We start from the raw sequence: 19,146 nt of genomic DNA, 5'->3' as shown, positions 1-19,146 counted from the left end.
CCTCCCAACTCTAATGCTCACCCTAAATTTCACATGTTCGGAATTCGGTTCCTGCTAGTAGTGTTCCCCAAACCAGCTTTTCCTGCAGCCTTCTCCATCTCATGGCCAGACACCATCAGTGTTTGGGCAAGAGGTCTTGGAGTTGTCTTTGGCTCCTCACTCGCACGCACTCCCACATCTGGTTGTCAGCAGATTCTGTAGCCTCTGCCTTCACATCTGTAACACAACCGTCTTTATCACCTCTCCTGCCCTACCCTAGCGTAAGCCACCATCTTTACAGAGGCCTTCTGGTTGGTCCTCCGCTTCCTCCTGTGTCCCCCTCCACACGGAAGCCAGAGCGAGCCAGTTAACATGCAGGCCAGCTTGGGTTGCTTCTCTGCTTGGATCATGCTTTCCCTTCCCATTCACAGAGAGCTGAGGTCCTTTCTCTGACCTACAAGGCCCTCGCTGGTCTGCCCCTCAGTTCCCTCTCTCCTCTCATCTTCTACTTCCCCTTCCTTCCTCTGCTCCAACCACTCTGGCCCCTGCCTTACCCGGCCAAGCATGCCCTGTGCCTCAGGGCTTTTGCACTTGCTTTCCCAGTGCCTCTGATACTCTTCCCACAGGGCTTGGCAAGCCCTTCTCAGGGCTCCTTCTCAGGGGTTTCTGCAGCACTCCATCTAAAAATTCAACCCTTCCGTTCACATGTCATATTCCCCTTCTCTTTTTTTTTCTGCTTTCAAAATATAGTATTTATCCCTAGCTAAATACTGTATGTTTTGCTTACCTTTTGTATTACCTGTCTCCCCACACTAGAAGGTCAGCTCCATGAGGTCAGAGATTGCTGTTGTATTTGGTTCACTGCTCTGTTCCTACCACGTGGCACAGTGCCTGGCTCTTCGGAGTGGCTCAGTTCATGAGTTGGACTGCTCAGCAGTCCCGCCTGCCTCTGTTTTCTCTCTGTGCACTTCACTCCCATTGGACGCAGAGTCTCTTTCCACCTGTTTGCTGGATGTTCTGCTCAGACTTGATACCTGCTGGGGGCCCTGCCTGCCGCCGTCTGCTCGCCTCTCCACACTGGATCTCGTTGCCTCCCTGCCCGTACGGCTGACTTGCTGATCCTCCGTACGTCCCTTGTGTTTTCCTCCTGTGTGGTGCAGCTCTGCTCAGAGTGCCCCACTTCTCCCTCCTTGTTTCCATACTTCCAGCCCTACCAGCTCAGATTCCGCCAGAGCCCGCTGCCACCCACCTCATCACAGCGCAGGAAGGACCCTCTGTGCGGCGTCCCTGGCAGTGTGTGTGCCTCTCCCTGGGAAGTGTCGTCTCCAGGGCTGTGTTTAGCGTCCGGCATTTACAGTTGGCTGCTCTGCTGGATCCCACCGGGAGGGCTGTGTCCCTCACTTACCAACAGTCCACGTGTCGCCTGCAGCGCCTGCTGCTGTCTCGAGCTTGATCAGCAGCCTGTAAACTCGTGTGATTTAAAGAGTGAACCAAGGGAGAATGCTTAGGATATTGTAGGGTCCTATTTTCCAAAAACCTAAAAAGTTTTATTTTTCTATTTGGGGGAGACCTGATTACCTTCGGCACTTTAAAATTTAAAACCCTCCTAACTTTGTCTTTGCATTTCTCTTTTTTTTGTTGTTTTTTTGTTTGTTTTTTTGAGGAAGACTAGCCCTAAGCTAACATCCATGCCATCTTCCTCTGCTTTGTATGTGGGACGCCTACCACAGCGTGGCTTGTCAAGCAGTGCCATGTCCACACCTGGGATCCAAACTGGTGAACCCTGGGCCACCGAAGCGGAACGTGTGCACTTAACCACTGCGCCACCGGGCCGGCCCCTCTCTTTTAAAGTCAGGCTCCCCCCTCAGTTTTAAGAGACCATCAGCCATTTCTTCCATATAGGCTGCATGATAAGTTCACTGTCCTTACCTGTATGTGAATTATTTTGGAACAGGTTTAATTACAGTTGATCTAACTCTGTTGGGTCTAAGATTTGCTCATTACTCACTGATGTTTGTGTTATAAATAGTCCAAATATGTCATAGATTCTTTAGCTTGAGGTAGAACAGTTTTAAGAGATTTTTTTTTTGTTTATTTTTTTTAAAACTTGCTGTAATTGAGAGACCCGTTTAAATCTTTTAACTGTAAGTTCCTTTCCTATAACATGAGGAGTCTTATCACCAGTGATTAGCTTTATCTTCTTGGACCAGTAATACTGTCATTTAGTGAGGTCTGCGCCTAGTCTAATTATATTCTGTGATACCCCATGGCTGCAAGTGCCACATATAAACAAAAAAAACTGGGGCTCACTCCCAAACGGATCTCTGTCAAATAGGTTAGAGTGGCTTTGGTGTCCCTGTTGCTTTCCTTTGGTCTTTGTCGTCTGGCCTTTGCTTTTAATTTAATTTCTTTGTTCTTGTGGTTGGCATTCTCATTGTTGTTCTTCCTGTTGATATGAAAATAACTTGTAAAATTTCGTTCTGTCTGATGAGCTCCATTCCCCCAACCTTAGTTTCCAGCTCCAGAGAGAGGCCCGCTTTTCAGGCTTGTGTGTTATGACAGCAGTGAAAGTTCTAAGTATTAAACTTCTAAACATTCTTTAGACGCTCTGCCCCCTTACTTTACCTCGTCTGTTTTTCTGGTTGTCGAAGCACCTACGAATAGTTCTCGAAGCCACAAACTGCTTGTTGCTCTAAGGCAGAGGTTCCTGGTGTTGTCTTCTTAGAGACAAGCAGCAGTGCACGGCCAGCATTGCTGCATTGTTTGCTTCTGGTGTGATCTATGCGACTGATTTTTCTGGGCATGCTGCAGCCAGCAGAGTTTTTGCTGCTGCTCTCTTTTTCATTGTGGAGAATGATTGTTTTGCCCCCCATTCAGGTATTTTGAAAGGCATCTGTGCCCGCATGTCGTTTAACATGCAGAGAGCATGTTTCTTTGGCAACGGCTTCCCTCACGGACTGTCCCTTCATGTTGCTTCCAGGAAAGAGAGAATCTGACTTTATAACATAGTTAGCAGGTTAAATGTTTTTAAGTCGAGGCTGCAGGTAAAATGAATTTAATGCCAGTAAATACCCTTCTGTACTCCTTTCATAGAATTGGCAGAAAATATTTAAAAATCTGAAAAGGTGTAGTCTGAGTAATTTTAAAGCACAGTGTCTCTTAAGGCGTTAAGTACATGACTTGTATAGAAATTAATTTGTTCTTAGGTATTAACTTTACAGCAGAAAGTAAGGAGGTAAAAAAGCTTTTGCCTGGAAATTTGGTGAAATTTATGGGGAATTAAAGTGTTAATTGGGGAAATGCCCTGGAGTTGAGTTGCAAATGATAGGAAAATGCAGAATCTGAAATGCAAGCCAAGTAAAGGATCATAGCAAAGGGCTGTGGTCCTTGGTGCTCGGATGTGCAGGGCCAATGTGCTTAATATTCCTGGTGATGTTCTCCTCAGTTTTCTCCGTTTTTCTCCTTTACTTTATCCTTTCTTATTTTTGAAGCTCCCTTAAAACTTTTTTTTTCCCCTGAAAGAGGTGAGGAGTAACTAAATCAAATGAAGTAATAAAATGTCGTGTGTGCGTCATGCGTCCGCTTTGCTCCTAACTGGGCTATCTTTTGACCCTCTTATCTAAATTGCACCTGTAGCTGCATCCTCCCTGGCTGAGTGTGCTGCTAATGGCCGTGTGTGCTCGCTGTGTTTTGTAGATTGGCTCCCAGAGTGATCGCTCATCCCGCTGGACTTTGCTTCTGTGGTGCAGATGGAGCGGAGGACTCGGTGGTCTGGGCCGGAGTGAGGGAAGCCCGATGGCCAAGATGGAGAAGAAACGAAGAAAGAAATGAAAGCCTCTTTTCAGGCCAAACCACAGAAGGCCATGAAATTTAACTTTTATTTACGTTGGACAAGACTGTAAAACGGCTGATCAGTAATGTTTCCGCTTTTAGCCGAAACAAAAATTAACTCGTAATCAAGGAAGAAAAAAGTGCAATTTGAATTTATGTGATTTTTATGATCATACTCACTTATGACCATGAAGCTTGTCAACATCTGGCTGCTTCTGCTGGTGGTTTTGCTGTGTGGAAAGAAACATCTGGGTGACAGACTGGAAAAGAAATCTTTTGAAAAGGCCCCGTGCCCTGGCTGTTCCCACCTGACTCTGAAGGTGGAATTCTCCTCGACGGTTGTGGAATACGGTAAGCATGCAGAGGCCCTTGGAGCTGGTGAGGGTGGGCCGTCTGGAGGTGCCGCTGGAGGGTTCTGTTCTGACGTTCAGGTGCCCGGATGTGAGGACCTAAGCACATGGTCTTAGATAATTCACTCCAGGTTTTGTTCTTGTTTTGAGTAAAATAAAACAGCCTTCACTTCTCTGAATTCCTTTTTCCTATTTGAAAAACTTACATTCATTTCTTTGCCATACGTTCAAACTTCTGTTAATGTTTGCCTTTTAAAAAATAGCACAGCTGTCTGATTTTGAGTGGTGTATTTTGTGATCTGGGGTGGTTTATACAGATCATTTTAACTCAGAACTCTGGAAACTGCTGTCCAGGGCGTTTAAACCAGTCTGTTTTGTTTACTATTTCTACTGTGGGTTTTATGATATATTAGTTTTATTTTACTGCAGAAATTTTAGATTAGATATAATCTTATGTTTTAATATACGTACGTAAATTCTTATTTTTATTTGTGGTTGCTGATTTCAGAATATATCGTGGCTTTCAATGGATACTTTACAGCCAAAGCTAGAAATTCATTTATTTCAAGTGCCCTGAAGAGTAGTGAAATAGACAATTGGAGAATTATTCCTCGAAACAATCCATCCAGTGACTACCCTAGTGACTTTGAGGTGATTCAGATAAAAGAAAACCAGAAAGCGGGGCTGCTGACGCTCGAAGGCCATCCCAACATCAAGCGGGTGACCCCCCAGCGGAGAGTCTTCCGCTCCCTCAAGTACGCCGAGTGTGAGTACCGCGACCCAGCCGCCTTGCCTCAGTTTCTCTCTGGGACTCAGAGAGTGCATGCAACCACACGTGATGCGCTCCGCCCCTCTCCCCCTGCCCCCAACTTTATTTGGAAAAATTTCACACTGGCAGAACAGTTGAAAAATAGTACAGTGAACACCCGTGTCCCTTCATCTAGTTTCATCAGTTGTGAGCATTTTCTTGGCAGGAATTTGAAAAACAAAAAAGAGGCTTCTTGCTATTCTGTTACGAAAACATCTGCAAGTTGCGGTGGAAGGTGATGATGATCTTTGTTTCTGTTGGGAGTGATTTTCATCCAGGTGGAGGTCTCAGTGTCCTCAGACTTGGACGCTGGCACCCCGCACGCTCTCAAGTGAGAGACAGTGGCTTGAGTCTCCTCTTCACTTGCATTTTGCTTCTGTCAGTGTGTTTTTATTTTTTGTGGCATCTTGCAAAATGCCTTTTCCTTGGGTTTCCTTTTGTTTTTCTCAGAGCCTTTTGACTATGCACGGTCCTGCCTTAGCTGGGCTTATCTAAGTCATAAGCTGTGCAAGTGTGAGGATGGAAAGAATTTGATTGTTTCCTTTTCAGCTTGAAGGCTTATTTCCTATTTGTTTACAACTTGGGCTTTTCAAGATTGGGTTTATCTTCAAATAATAAATTGCATATTTATTACATAGTATTTTCCAAAGCATATGTATTACCAAGGGTAAGGTTTTTTTTCCTATTTGTCATAAACTAGGGTTACAAATTGCTAATTCTATTATTATTTACTATCATTTCTTTCATTAGAAGGAAAAAGAAATACAATTTGGCTTTTCTTCCTTGGTGGTATATTAGGCCTGAGAACCTCTGAGATTTAAAAAAAGACACAGGCGGAAAGGCTACCAAATTTGCATATGTGACGAGCCAGTTCTCGAGTCAGCTCTGCAGTTCAGGTGTCGGACTTCTTCAGAGCCCTCTCTGCTAGGCCAGATGTTTTGTAGTGCTGTTCTCTTCACAAAGCAGTTATCTCAAAACAATCAGGAAGATAAAACAAATCACACCGTGTACAATTAGCCAAATATTATCCATTGTGCCTTCTTTTTTTATCTTAAAGAGCTCTAGAATATATTAGGAAACACGGAAATGCCTAATTTTAGCACGGGAATCAGAATCTCAAGGTTGGGGTTCCTTTCTGTGCTGTGCCTTGCACTGTGGCTGTCAAGTGCTGTGCTTGACACACCAGAAGGAAATAGTTTGCCACCTGACGGGCCCAGCCTCTCTCGTCATCACCCCTGACCTTGTGGTGAGCAACTTTTCTCATCCGAAAACGGAGCTAGTGCTGCCTATGTCTGTGGTTCCTTGGGAGATAAAATGAGACCGTGCATGTGGAGAGAGCTTAGCAGAGCTTTTAGGATGCTGTAAGTAGACACTAAATGTTAATTATGGTTCTCTTGTTAGAACCAGCGTTATTTGGGGCTGAAACCTGTCCCCCTCTGGACCCCATCCCTGGCTCTGTCCCGTGGCTGTGAGACAGAGCTAACCTGTTTTCCACAAGACAATACTTAAAGGTTTGTTTTGAAGAGCTCCATGGTGTCTCCTTGACAGTGTCTTCTCTCCAGGATAGTAAAGATCTTCAGTTCCTTCAGCAGTTACTCATATGACGTGGTTCACGTCCCCACCATGTTAATTGCCTTCCTTTGAGTACTCTCCAGTTTTTCTTAATTGCTCTTAAGAGTGAAGCCAGAACTGGCTTCAGTACTTCGGGTGTAGTCTGGTCTGCTCAAGGTAAAGCAGGACAGTCCCCTCCCTTGTTCTAAATACTGTTCTTCAATTAGTACCTCCAGTATTGTCCCATGCTGTTGACTTAAAAGAACAGAATCAACATGGGAAGTTCAGTACAGAATAATTTCCGTTGGACTGTGTAAATAATTACTGACTAAAATTGACATGACTGTATATTTCTCCAGGTCTCTGGACTTTCATGGGTGTAGCCTGGTAAGACTGGAAGAAAAATGATTCTGACTTGCTGTAGAAACAGAACTTAAATAGTATTACAGATTTGCTCTGAAAAGTGATTTGCAATACGATGTTTCTTTGTCATAGCATGGGCTTTGAAAAGTAAAGGGACAACTCTTGTGGTATTTCTTTTGCTTTCTTTTTCATTTTAAAAAAAGTAAGGTAGTTATGGTTAGCAAAATGTATGCTTTTTAGTGTGTAGTTTGGCAAGTTTTGATAAAAGTGTAGAGTCAGGTACCCACTAACAAAATCAAGATGCCACCTAGTCACATCCCCCTCAGAAATCCCCCTGGACCTGGGTGGTTTTTTGCTTGTTGAAAGGATACGTTCTAGTAGATAAGCCTGTGGAGTGGAGCATAGTGAGCAATATGCAGTTGGAAAAAGGTCCTCTTGATGTTTGGCCAGAGGTAGGTGTCATGGGAGAACGTGGCTTTTTCCTGTCCCAGAAATCTAGTGCTGTAAAACTTCACATTGGGTGAGTAGCCATTTTCTTCCACTTTTTCTCCTCTTCTGGTTAAGTGAGAACAAGTTGCTGATGAAAAACCAGACATTTCTTCAATATTAGTATCACAATTTAAAAATGATTATTTTATCAGTCTCTCTCTGCCTTACATTGGTTAGAAAATTCCGGGTAAAAAACCATTTGGGATTAATATGATGGCTAAATAATATCCTAGAAATAGAACTGCACTGAGACTGTCCTTGTAGCAAAGAGAGATAATCCCACCTTCCTTCAGACAGGATTTTGGAAGGTAGTCATTGCTCTGTCCGGAATGATTGTTGTCCCCGACAGGTGTCGTGTCCGTCGTGTCCTTTCAGCGTTTCTCCTCTCCTCATCTTTCTCTTCCTTGGCTCTAGCTGACCCCGTCGTGCCCTGTAATGAAACCCGATGGAGCCAGAAGTGGCAGTCGTCCCGTCCCCTGCGGAGAGCTAGCCTTTCCCTGGGCTCTGGGTTCTGGCACGCTACAGGAAGACACTCGAGCAGACGGTTGCTGAGAGCCATCCCGCGCCAGGTCGCCCAGACGCTGCAGGCAGACGTGCTATGGCAGATGGGATACACAGGTGTGCACTGTGACCGGAGCCGCGGAGGGCCTGCTGTCCGGGAGTCCTCCCTCTCCAGTGCCTGGTGCTGAAGCCGTGTGGCCTCGTGCACCTGTCCTCCTCAGTATTTGTTGGGGGGGACACAGCTGCCCCTCGTCTTTGACTCCTGTTGTGCTGGGTATCTGTTTCTGTGGCTTTTCTAAGTGTATAATCCTGTTTGCTTTTTGTGTCTTGTTTTTCTGTACCATTTCCAAGGTTAGAAAGGGTGGATTGTGGAGCATTTTTCTCCTGTGACACGTATGTGATCAAACACAGCACTGCCCACTGGCGGTCCAGCAGAGTTCTGTAATTTCTCAGGGAAAGAGATCAAATTCAAAGATAGTGTCCTTGATTTAGGCAATTTCATGAAAGTGAGTTTATCACTCCAGTGTGGTGCCCTGTGTGCAGAATGGCTAAGTCTGGACGATTGTACTTGTTGATCATTTGTTTCAGAATAGGAAACAATATTAATGACCATATTCCATGAAATAAAACTCAAGACCACTAGGACTTTTCTCCTTACTGATTGATCATGGCACCACGTCCCTGTTTTAACTCCTATGAAGGTTTAGATCCTGAGTTTTAAATGTACGCCTGTTTCCCTGGCCCCAGGCCCTCCAGCTTTGTCCAGGTCCTTTACCTGTTACCTCCTGGACTCAGAGACCTTTCTCCTCCTCTGATCGCTCAGCCTCCTGCCCATCAGAATGCCTGAGGTACTGAAGCTTTTAACACCTGGGCGACTGGCATTTTATGAAAATGATCGTCTCCTCTCAGTTTTATCTTTTTAGGGTGAAAACTCCTTCACAAAGCAGAAACTCTCTAATCGTCAGAAAAGCTGGTTTATTCCCCCCAAACCAAATGGTTTCTAATTTTGTGTGTGCATTTTTAAAAAGTAAGGAAAACTTTTTGTTGATTATCTCATTGTAATTGATTATTTAACATGATATTGATACATAAACGCAGTTCTCACACCAGGAAGACACTACCCTCACTACATCTGTTAGCTGTTAGATAGTACAGGTACTTGTATCTTTTCCACCTGTTTTCTAGAATTTCTTGACCCGACAGCATCAGTTGTATTTCACATTGGTACACATGGCTTTTGGCCAGTATCTGAAGTAGACTTGTTATTATAGCAAAGTGCGTAACATAGTGGTTTTCCTTACAATGTGATTAGCCCTGCGTGTTGTTGACAGCTGCTCTCTGCAGTGTCTTGTCTCTGATGAGCAGCATTGAGTGCGTCACCACACTTGTCAGGAAAGGGAATAGTTTCCCCGTCTCCTGTAGGGGTGTGCTTTGTGGGTGCCCTTTGCCCTTTAGGGCCTCTCTAAGGAGATGCGGGGGTGGAGACCTGGAGGCAATTACCAGAAGGGGGAATCAGTCATAGGTGGAGGCATGGAGAGGGGTGGTTCCATCCTCGAGCTTTGGTGACAGGTGGGGGGTCCAAAGAGATTTTCTGTTTACCCTCAAGTCTTGTTTAGCAGCAGAGGATGGCGTTTCCCCAGCTGTCCCCTTTTCTTAGTCTCGGCTCAGCCAGGGCCCCTGGGGCATCTGCCCTAGCTTGTGCACTCTGGGCCGGCTTTGGCCCTCGATGACATATTGTTCTCTGTGGATCCCAAGGAGGGATGTATTTTATAGACAAAAATTCAAAAAGATGATTTCTCCAAACGTGATTGTGCATGCTTGCTTTTTGGAATAAGGTGCTAACGTGAGGGTTGCTGTTTTTGACACTGGGCTGAGCGAGAAGCATCCTCACTTCAAAAATGTGAAGGAGAGAACCAACTGGACCAACGAGCGAACGCTGGACGACGGTAGGTGGCAGTATAGCATAGGGAATACCAGTGACGCGTTTCTGGTCACATAGAGGCTTTGTACGTCACTCCCGTCCTCTGTTTCATCAGTTAAGAGTATATTTTTCCACATGTTAATGGTTAAACTGTCCGTGTACAGCAGTTACTTAGACAAACCCAAGTTGCTGTTGTACCTTTTGGCAGAAACTTTTCTAAATATCTCAGAGGATGTCAGGAAGTAGAGTTTGAGGAAAGAGAGGGGGATGCCTGGTGCAGGAGCATCTCCCTGTTTGGGAGAGAGTGGGAGTGGCTGGACCCAGAAGCGGGCAGGTAGGTGCAGTGCGGGCTCTGAGTGGAAGACAGTAGAGAGGCAACAGAGGCCCTATGTCTAGGACTGGAGAATGCGTCTGTTTGAATTGGTGATTTGAGCCCTTGTGTCTTGGCACATTATTGGCTGTTTTATGATTTTTTTTCGTTATGGGCAACAGGGCTGGGCCACGGCACCTTTGTGGCAGGTGTGATAGCCAGCATGAGGGAATGCCAAGGATTTGCTCCGGATGCGGAACTTCATATTTTCAGGGTCTTTACCAACAACCAGGTAGGTGTTTTGAGGACCCCTGAAGCTTAAAGAATTGATATTAAAATATAGAAAGTAAAATCTCTAGAAAATACTGGTTTAAAAGCAGCACACGTCCGTGATGCTGAGCTGCTGCTGGCATCCCCTGTGCCCTGCTGTCTCTCCACTGTCCTTCTGGGTGGCTTTGCGCTTCTCCCACCACCCCCTTCATCGGCCTCTCTTGAATCCCGAAGACCCCGCTCTGAGGCACTGCGCTCAGGGATTCCTTGACCCCCAGTTTATTCCTCTCCTTTGGGCTTGCCTAGGGCTGCTGTGCCTCCATGTCTCAGACACATTTCTTGTACTTCCGACCTGCGAGAGTCATGTTTGAGGGTTTGCCACCCCTGCTGGCCTGTGTCCACCTTGAGGGTCACCTCTGTAGCCGAGCACCCAGCATTGTGTTGCGTAATGTGGGTGTACAACCTTGTTCCTTTCCTCTTCATTTGGAAACTGTTTCTAGAAAGGGGGGAGGGTCCTAGTATTTATTTATCTTTAAAATTTAATTTTTGTGTAGGGAATTCTTAGTTCAGAAATATCAAAAGGCAGCACAAAGTACTGTCCCCATCCAGCGGATACTTACCTCACTGCCCCACGTCCCATGTGAGAGTTCCTTATTTTCTTGTACCCCTCTTCCTAGAATTTCTTTTGCATATTTAAGCAAATATAAATATGTAGTCTTATTTTTAAAGGCCTTTAAAAAACATAATTCTTAATCATTACACTGATTCTATTTCCACTGTACATTTAATTTTGTATTTTATAAAAACACCTAAATGGTGATACACAAGTAATTGAACTTCTGTAAGGAAACTAGGAGGAATTGAACATCAGAAAAATAATTGCGTGAAATCACTTTTATTGATGCCACTTATCCTTCAGTCTATTTAGGAGTAAAAAAAGATCAGACAAATACATTAAAGTATTTAGAAACATTAATTTAATAGAAGTGTCTTACTTTGATAAATCCTTTTACAAGAGGGGCAGCTAGAAGTTGGGAATGTCTCCTCGGGAGGTCGCCTTTAAGGTGAGGAGCTGTATGTTAGACCAGGGAGACAGGCGCCCTCAGAACCCAGATCCAAGGACTTAGCATTTCTGAGTGAAGTAGTTCACGTTTCAGAGCATTATTTATTCTTGGATTTATTGCTGAAATTTAAGTTACTACTTCACGCTGCTGAGTCTGTTCTTTACCCTTAAAACTAAAACTCTGTTGTAGCACGTCAAGACTTTTACTGAAACACCTAAAGGACTGTTTAAAATTAACTAGGTATCCTACACATCCTGGTTCCTGGACGCCTTCAACTATGCCATCTTAAAGAAGATCGACGTGCTGAACCTCAGCATCGGCGGCCCCGACTTCATGGACCATCCTTTCGTTGACAAGGTTGGTTGTGTCCCTGCACAGAACGACGTTGTGGTTGGTCATAGCTCCTGCTCTTGCGCATACCCCGACTTTGAGTGCTTCATCTCTGGGTACTGGTGGCTTGTCACCCACATGGTGACAGCTTTTTTAGGACAGGTGGATAACAACGTGAGCTTTAGTGACCTGTGTTGGAAGTCGTGCGTGGTGACCTGTTGACTCCTTCTCATGTAAACACACAGCCTGTCTTCTCTTTGATAATTGTGAAGTTAATCATAGTTTAATGAGTCGAAATCGTTTGTTTTAGTCTAAACTAATTGTGAACGTGCCTGGAAGGACGCTGTCTGCTTTATGCTGCCTGGGCCTGTGGCTTGGATCTTGTGATCTCTAAACACGCCTGTTACAAACATAGCCATGCCTGGAATGGGCTGGTGTTACGTTTTGAGAGGGTCCCTCCTTTTTTAGGACTATTTTTAGAAATTATGGCTCTTTTTGGACAGTTAATATTGGTTATTAAAAGTGGTGTACTTTCACAAATAAGTGCTTGCTAATTTTATAGGTGTGGGAATTAACGGCTAACAACGTAATCATGGTTTCTGCTATTGGCAACGATGGGCCTCTTTATGGGTAAGTATCCCCAACAGAGATGACCTTAGAGGTGTTTTTTTGCCCTGAAATAACTGAAAAACTGTTTTCTGTCTGTCTCTGTATCTATCTGTACCTGTTTATATCTACCTGAAACTTTGTATTGTGAAAATTTTCAACATAGAAAAAGTAGACTTTGTAATAACCCCCATTCTCACCATTTTCTTCAGCAGTTGTCAACAAGGCCGGTATTGTTTCTGGTTTGTTTTTTTTTTGCTTTGCTATAAATAGCAGTTTAGTGGCCTAAAGTTTTTTATTCTACTTTTTTTTCCCCAAAAATCAATCAGGAAAGTAAATCTGTTAGAAATAAATGGATTTCGCAGTATTTATTGAGACCTGCTGTGTCCAAGACCCAGGGGTGAAGAGGTCAGTAAGATGAGTCACCTGCCTTTTTAGGAAAGATGAGGTACAAACACAACAAAACTAATACGGGGGACAGAGTGTGGGGTGCATAACAGAGACACGGCCACAACAGGCCAGGGGCTTGCCGAGAGGGATCAGAGAGGACAGATTCGAGAGAGCAGCGACACAGAAATGGCCCTGTGTGCTGGTTGTCATGGGAACAGAGGCAGCGTGAGATGCGGAACATCCGTCACTGAATCACACGCAGGAAACTTGTCAGCTCAGAGATCGCAGTTTTCTTTCTCCTACGGCTCTGATTTTCATTTTCCAGATAATGTATATAAATAATTTCTTGTGCTGATACGCTTTTGCAGTGGGATGTCTGTCGCCCTCCGTTATTGGGTGCCTGAGATGTGTGCAGTTCAGTACTGGGACAAAGGGTTTGAGGGAACCACAAAGGAGAAAGAGAAAATACGGAGAGTACCTGCAACAAGCCCTAATAGGATGGAGGGGGAGACAGATGCCTCCCTCCCTCCACTGTGTGTCTGTGGTGCACACAGTGTGGGTGTGTGCTCGAGCCATCAGAAACACTTGGTACTTCTTGCAGCAACCTCCCTCGGAGTACCTGTCGGGGAGCAGGCGGTGTTGAGGACTGACTGAGCTTAGGCTGAACTGTATGAAAGTAACGTTTTTGTAGGTCACGAAACATGCATATTGGCAGTCACATGGTTCCGTTCTAATAGTACTTCATTCAGTGATCCTGTTTCCTTGTAAAGGGTTGAGGATTCTGGACTTTTGTGTCATTAGTAATGTGTGTTGTGACTTGGAGGGGTAAGTGGCATAAATAAATCCTGACTATAGCTCTACCGTGACAGTCACCAAATCCTAAGTCTCATCAAGTTGTCTTGTTTTCTCTTTCACGTGTCCCTCCCCTTTCTACTTTCCCCATTCCAGGCCAGCCCTCATCAGTTCAGAGTCACCAAGTTATCAGTTGGTTTCCTAGCCGTCTTCCTCCTTCAGTCTTTTCCCACCCGAGCTCTTCCTGCGTGGCCGACATGTGGCTGTGGGGTGGTGGGAAGGGCACAGGAATGGAGCAGACGGGTCCAACCTGTGCTTGCAGGCTGGCGCCCTTCACTTCTCTGGGCCGCAGCCTCCTTGCCTGTCACGGGAGGGCACGAGACCCACCCTGTGTGTGGTTGTGAGGATCAGATTAGACAGTGGAGGGAAGGCACCACGAATCCTGAGCTCTGTAAGTGCTAGCTGTTCTTTTCCCTTTTCTTCTCTGTTTCTACTGTTAAAACATATATTCTAGCAGTTTTCTTATTGAAGAATTTCCAGTGGCTCCTTATTGCCTAATCAAATCCAGTTTTTCTTCTTGGTTGTCAAGATCCTCAGCATTCTAGCTTGGAGTCGGAAAACTGTTTCTGTAAAGGATCAGATAGTGACTATTTTAGGCTTCGTGGGCCATATGGTGTTTGTTGCAACTACTCCCTGCCCGTGTAGTGTGAAGACAGCCGTGGACATGTGGAAATGAATGGGCGTGGCTATGTTCCAGTAAAACTTTATTTACAAAAACAGGTCGTGGGCTTGGTTTGGCCCATGGCCACAGTTCTCCAACCGTAGCCTGAAGCTCTTGCTTTATTTTCCGCTGCCCCATGCACATCTTCCTCAAATCCAGTCTCCTCCCTGGGTCTCCCTACAGAAACCATGTTTACCTCAGTCCCCTCACCTGTCCCTGCCGCCAGCTTGCCTTTCTTTCTGTTCACACCTCTCTTGACTATCTCCTCTCCCCCAGGCCATTCTGACTGCTTTGCCGCACGCTAGCCGCTCTTCTGAAGTCCTGTGACTTCTGTGGGCAGTCAAACTCAATGCTTCTAATGCAGGAGTTGTTTGTTCTCAGTGTTTTAGAGGAGAACCCTGGAGAGGCAGGCCCTGTGTCAGCTGTGTCTGCTCTCAGAGCTCTGGCATCTGCCTGCTGCTCTGTCGTGCTGGGATGGCACGTCGTCGTCGCGGCACAGCTTGTGCAGTTACAGCTTACTGCCTGGGCATCGGTAGGGCGAGGCAGAGGACGGTGACCTGCTCAAAGGGCTGAGTCAGTCCTTGCGGGCAGTGTGCTCCTGGCCCCCCTGGAGCGAATGCTCGCGTCCCCCTGGGCAGCCCCTGCCGCGACCTCTCCCGGGGTCCTGCACCCTGACACGTGGAATAGTCTGCCGCTGCTCTTCCCCCTTGAGCACCAACAAGAATTTCTTGATGCTTTCCCTTACTTTTTAGGATTTGAAACACACTAAGTACTGTAGGGATTGACAGGTAGAGGGAGGGTGGGAAGGTGGCATTTTTTTGTGTCAACTTCAGTGGGAAGTTCTGTCAGTGACTTCTACACTAATCTCTGCTCCTTGATTTCATAGAAGTTTATAAACTTTTATCCAATTAAAAAATCACTGTTGGTGCCTCTGAACGAGCGCGTGGTAGCATGTCGCTGGCAGGTGAGCTAAGAAGGCAGTGCCTGGGTTGACTCCGTGTGGTTTAGGTTAGTCAGCTAAAAGCATGTGCCCCAGGATCTTGCTGCTGATGTCACGAAGCCACATGGAATCAGCTGTGGTTGTTGAATTGTCAGAGTTCATTTTTTTGGTGTCAAAGCTGTAGTAGGTAAAGCTCAGAAATGCAGTTTCATAACTTGTTGCTTCATACTTTCAAATAGTTCAGCTTCATCTTCACTTTACAGTTTAAACGTTTTTGTCATTATTCATTTTGCTTTGATTTCTTTGCAGATCTAGTACACGAGGTGTTGAAGGGAAGTGTGTGGTCATTTCTTTGCATCTGTGTCTTCCCTCTGAGGAGCTCCAGATTACAGAGTAATGATAGTCGTTCCTGCAGCTTCCATGAGGAAGGTGGAATACCCTGCAGAAGAGAGTTGAAAACTATAACTCCCTGACCGAGGCAGAGGCAGATGTATGCATAGGGTTCCTTCCCAGAGAAACGTGGAATCTAGTTGGGGAGGCAGGATGAATACCCTTGAAACAATTTGAAAGTGGTATGAGAAGGTATAAGTAGGCGAGGATTGGACAGTGTTTAGTCTTGTGAAGGTCAGAGAATGCGAGTTCCTTCAAGCCTGGAAGTAGTGAGGGAAGAAGTGAGTCGTCGCCTGAAGTATGATAAGTGGACGGGGAGGGAAAGAAAGAAAGGCTGTTCCTGTGGCAGGAGATGATTTGAGCCCAGCACGAAGGTGGCAGTGAGCCTGGCCTTTCACAGGACAGCCGTGAGGAGCAGCAGTCCGTCACAGCAGCACACGTCTTGTCACAGAAGAACCAATACAGTCTTCGATTTTTCTGAGAGTATTTGCCCTTATTCGAATTACTCTTTTAAAATGCTTTCTCTTCCCTTGTGTTTGTGCCTCACTTTAGCACTCTGAATAACCCTGCTGATCAGATGGATGTGATTGGAGTAGGTGGCATTGACTTTGAGGATAACATCGCCCGCTTCTCCTCACGGGGAATGACTACCTGGGTAGGCTTTTCTTCACTAGTTGAATGTGCATGACAGCGTCATTTATGTGAGAACTTCGGTGTATCCTAAGTGCGCAGACAGAAAAGTGGTGCCAGTTCTAGTGTTTCCAGTTCCACTTCTTTTTAACTTATTTCTGAGTAACTCACTTTTCAGGTGAGTTGGATGCATTCCCACTTGCCCTAACGAACAGGAAGGTGAGCAGTCCTCCTCAGTGCTCAGCGAGATGATGTTTTTGGCCTTACGAAGCAGAGAAGCCAATGAGAACAGCTTAGTATCAACTCTGCTACCATGGAAATAATTGTATTTAGCTGGGCAAAATCGGAATAACCCCAAGTTCATTCATTCAGCTACTTGGGTTTAATTATGCAGTTAATTCATCCTTTACCCATCAGAATGAAGTTGTATTCAAAATTGGATGCTCCCTCAGGCAGACTTGGGTACTCGTCCCTGCCCCTTTTGGTCTTCAGGGTCACATCATCTCTTGGGGCTCTGACTCACGGCCTCCAAACTCACAGGTCTCAGGGAAGTCCCAGAAAAGGGTCGCAGCTTCCTGAGAACTTTGTGGCCTTGTCCACACTGGCACCACTTTATGGGGTAGCCTTCCAGTTGAGCCTTGGTACCACGACATATCTACTCCCCTGGCGCCCATTCCGTCAGTCCCACCAGGGGTCCACGTCTCGCACATTCAGATGCCTCCTCCTCCTCCAGTGATGCCTACTGAATTGATGCCGCAGTCTGGTGGACCCCACTCTGAGAAAGTCAGTTCCAGGGATGTGTTTTGTATCCCTTCATCTGCTTGCTCTCAGCACTTTCTTTGTGCTGCCAAATACTAGGAAATGACGCCTTTACCCGGTGATGTCTCTAGCTCCCTGTAAGGGCTTTCATGGGATGATGATGCAGTGTCATGTCCTTGGCCTTTATCAAGGCCTTGTTTTTATTCATTTATTTATTTTTTCTTCCCCAAAGCCCCCCAGTACGTAGTTGTATATTCTAGTTGTAGGTCCTTCTGGTTCTGCCAGTGGGACGCCACCTCAGCATGGCCTGATGAGCGGTGCCATGTCCACACCCAGGATCTGAAGCTGTGAAACCCAGGGCCACAAAAGTGGAGCGCACGAACTTAACCACTCGACCATAGGACCAGCCCCAAGGCCTTGTTTTTTAGTGGCATTTTGAGAAGTGTTCCTGAATAATCTACAGAGCTGCAGTTGAAGATATCTTTTCTCAGTGTCCCACGTCTAGACCCAAGGTCCATTTATGTTTGATTACCAGGAAAGAATTTTTCACTTCAAATTGGTGTACTTCTTTCTTATAGAATATAATTTCCTGTTGTAGTTCTCATTTTGCCCCAATTTCCAGGAAATTTAAGAGAGTGCTCAGTTAAAATTTTATCACAGGTTACTCATACAGTTACGTTTATCATTCTAAATGGTTTTCTTATTTCCCCTCAGGTGACAGATTGAAATAGCCCATCATATCATGTACTTTTTTCCTTCTAACGAAATACGTTGCTTTTTTTTCTAATTTTAATTTTCTGGTTTTTCTAACATATTTCTAATTTTTAAGGTATCTAGAAATAAATCAGTTTCTAGTCTTGCATGTTAGCAAAATTAAAAATACTTTTTAATTGCTTTATGGCATTAGTATTATACTGGTTATTATAAAACACAGCAAAAGTCATTTTATTTTCTACGTCATTGTTTAAGCTTGTTTTCTGCGTTGCAGTGAATTTCAGACTAAAACCAGCACCTTCCTAAGGCTGCACTGCGTTTAATAACCTGCATTTCTGTTGGGGTTTTATTCACTCGTAACTGCATGTAGCTGTGTGCCAGGGCATGTGCCGTGGTAGAAACCAGGCTTTTTTTATTCGTAGGAGCTGCCAGGAGGCTACGGCCGTGTGAAACCTGACATCGTCACCTACGGTGCTGGAGTGAGGGGCTCCGGTGTGAAAGGGGGGTGCCGGGCCCTCTCGGGGACCAGCGTGGCTTCTCCGGTGGTCGCTGGTGCTGTCACCTTGCTAGTAAGGTGAGTGTTGCTCAGCGGAGAGAAGGTGGTGCCAGCAGACTGGGAGCTGAGTCTTGCTTGTCACCAACGAGGTTTGAGAATTTAGGAGCTCGTGACCTTGCTCCATCTCTGGTTCTTCATCTCGACAGAAGAGGTTGGAGCCGTTCTTTCACAGAGGGCTCTGGTGAACAAGAGTTAGATGACGTATGTGTGGACATGCTGTGCACTCACCGTGGAGTGCTGGACGAGGGCAAACACCTATTACGGTTTTGATGTTTGAGGTCTGTTTTGTTTTGGTTTGGTTTGTTTAAAGACTTTTTTTTAGAGCAGTTTTTGGTTCACAGCAAAGTTGAGGAAGGTATGGAGATTCCCCGTGCACTCTGTGCCCCCATTTTGTTTGTTTTTCATACACCGTCTCTGTGCTGCAGTTGTACTCGTTATATCCAAATGAGAGTGTGTGTCCTGCAGGGAGCACAGAGGAAGCTCTTTCCCTGCCATGTCCTCCATTTTCTTGGGGGCTCACCTTTCAATGGGCTCTGTTAGCGAAGGAGCTGTGAAAGCAAGCGGCGGGTCTGACAGTCACCGCTCCACTGTGAGAGACGAGTTTCTCCACGTGACTTATTTGTTCTCTTTGTCTCGTTGAATCCCACGTGCAGTTGGAGTGGAGCTTAGTGATCCACTCTTAATTTTGCAGATAGTGAAACGGAGGAAAGTTTTCAAAGGTGGTTGACCAGAATTGCCGCTCATATGCTCTGACTGAGTCACGTGGGCTAGTGCCTTAGTCTCAAAAAGCCATCTTTGGAGCTAGCACTTATTTTGTATTTCCCCCAAAATAACTGTTTTTCTAAGTGAGGCTTTAGTTGAGCTTTTGTGCTGTGATAGCA

At 45.4% G+C, this 19,146-nt stretch overlaps 1 protein-coding gene across 3 annotated transcripts in view; it reads left to right on the top strand.

The window, feature by feature from the left end:
- The window catches only part of MBTPS1 (membrane bound transcription factor peptidase, site 1), a 52,393-nt gene that overhangs the window by 7,502 nt on the left and 25,745 nt on the right, over positions 1–19,146 (top strand). For 2 of the 3 annotated variants that reach the window (XM_070613934.1, XM_070613935.1), the window contains exons 3-11: positions 3,729–4,161; positions 4,669–4,926; positions 7,786–7,989; positions 9,708–9,818; positions 10,286–10,395; positions 11,678–11,794; positions 12,330–12,397; positions 16,159–16,261; positions 18,132–18,283. In XM_070613934.1, the coding sequence (XP_070470035.1) occupies positions 3,993–4,161; positions 4,669–4,926; positions 7,786–7,989; positions 9,708–9,818; positions 10,286–10,395; positions 11,678–11,794; positions 12,330–12,397; positions 16,159–16,261; positions 18,132–18,283 (1,292 nt within the window). In that variant the 5' untranslated portion in view covers positions 3,729–3,992. Of the gene's footprint in view, positions 1–3,675; positions 4,162–4,668; positions 4,927–7,785; positions 7,990–9,707; positions 9,819–10,285; positions 10,396–11,677; positions 11,795–12,329; positions 12,398–16,158; positions 16,262–18,131; positions 18,284–19,146 lie in introns of all 3 variants that reach the window. The other variant, XM_070613933.1, reaches the window with a different exon arrangement.

Source organism: Equus przewalskii, chromosome 3 (genome assembly GCF_037783145.1).
Source record: "Equus przewalskii isolate Varuska chromosome 3, EquPr2, whole genome shotgun sequence".
NCBI lineage: Eukaryota > Metazoa > Chordata > Mammalia > Perissodactyla > Equidae > Equus > Equus przewalskii.
This window is presented reverse-complemented; position numbering and strand designations above follow the sequence as displayed.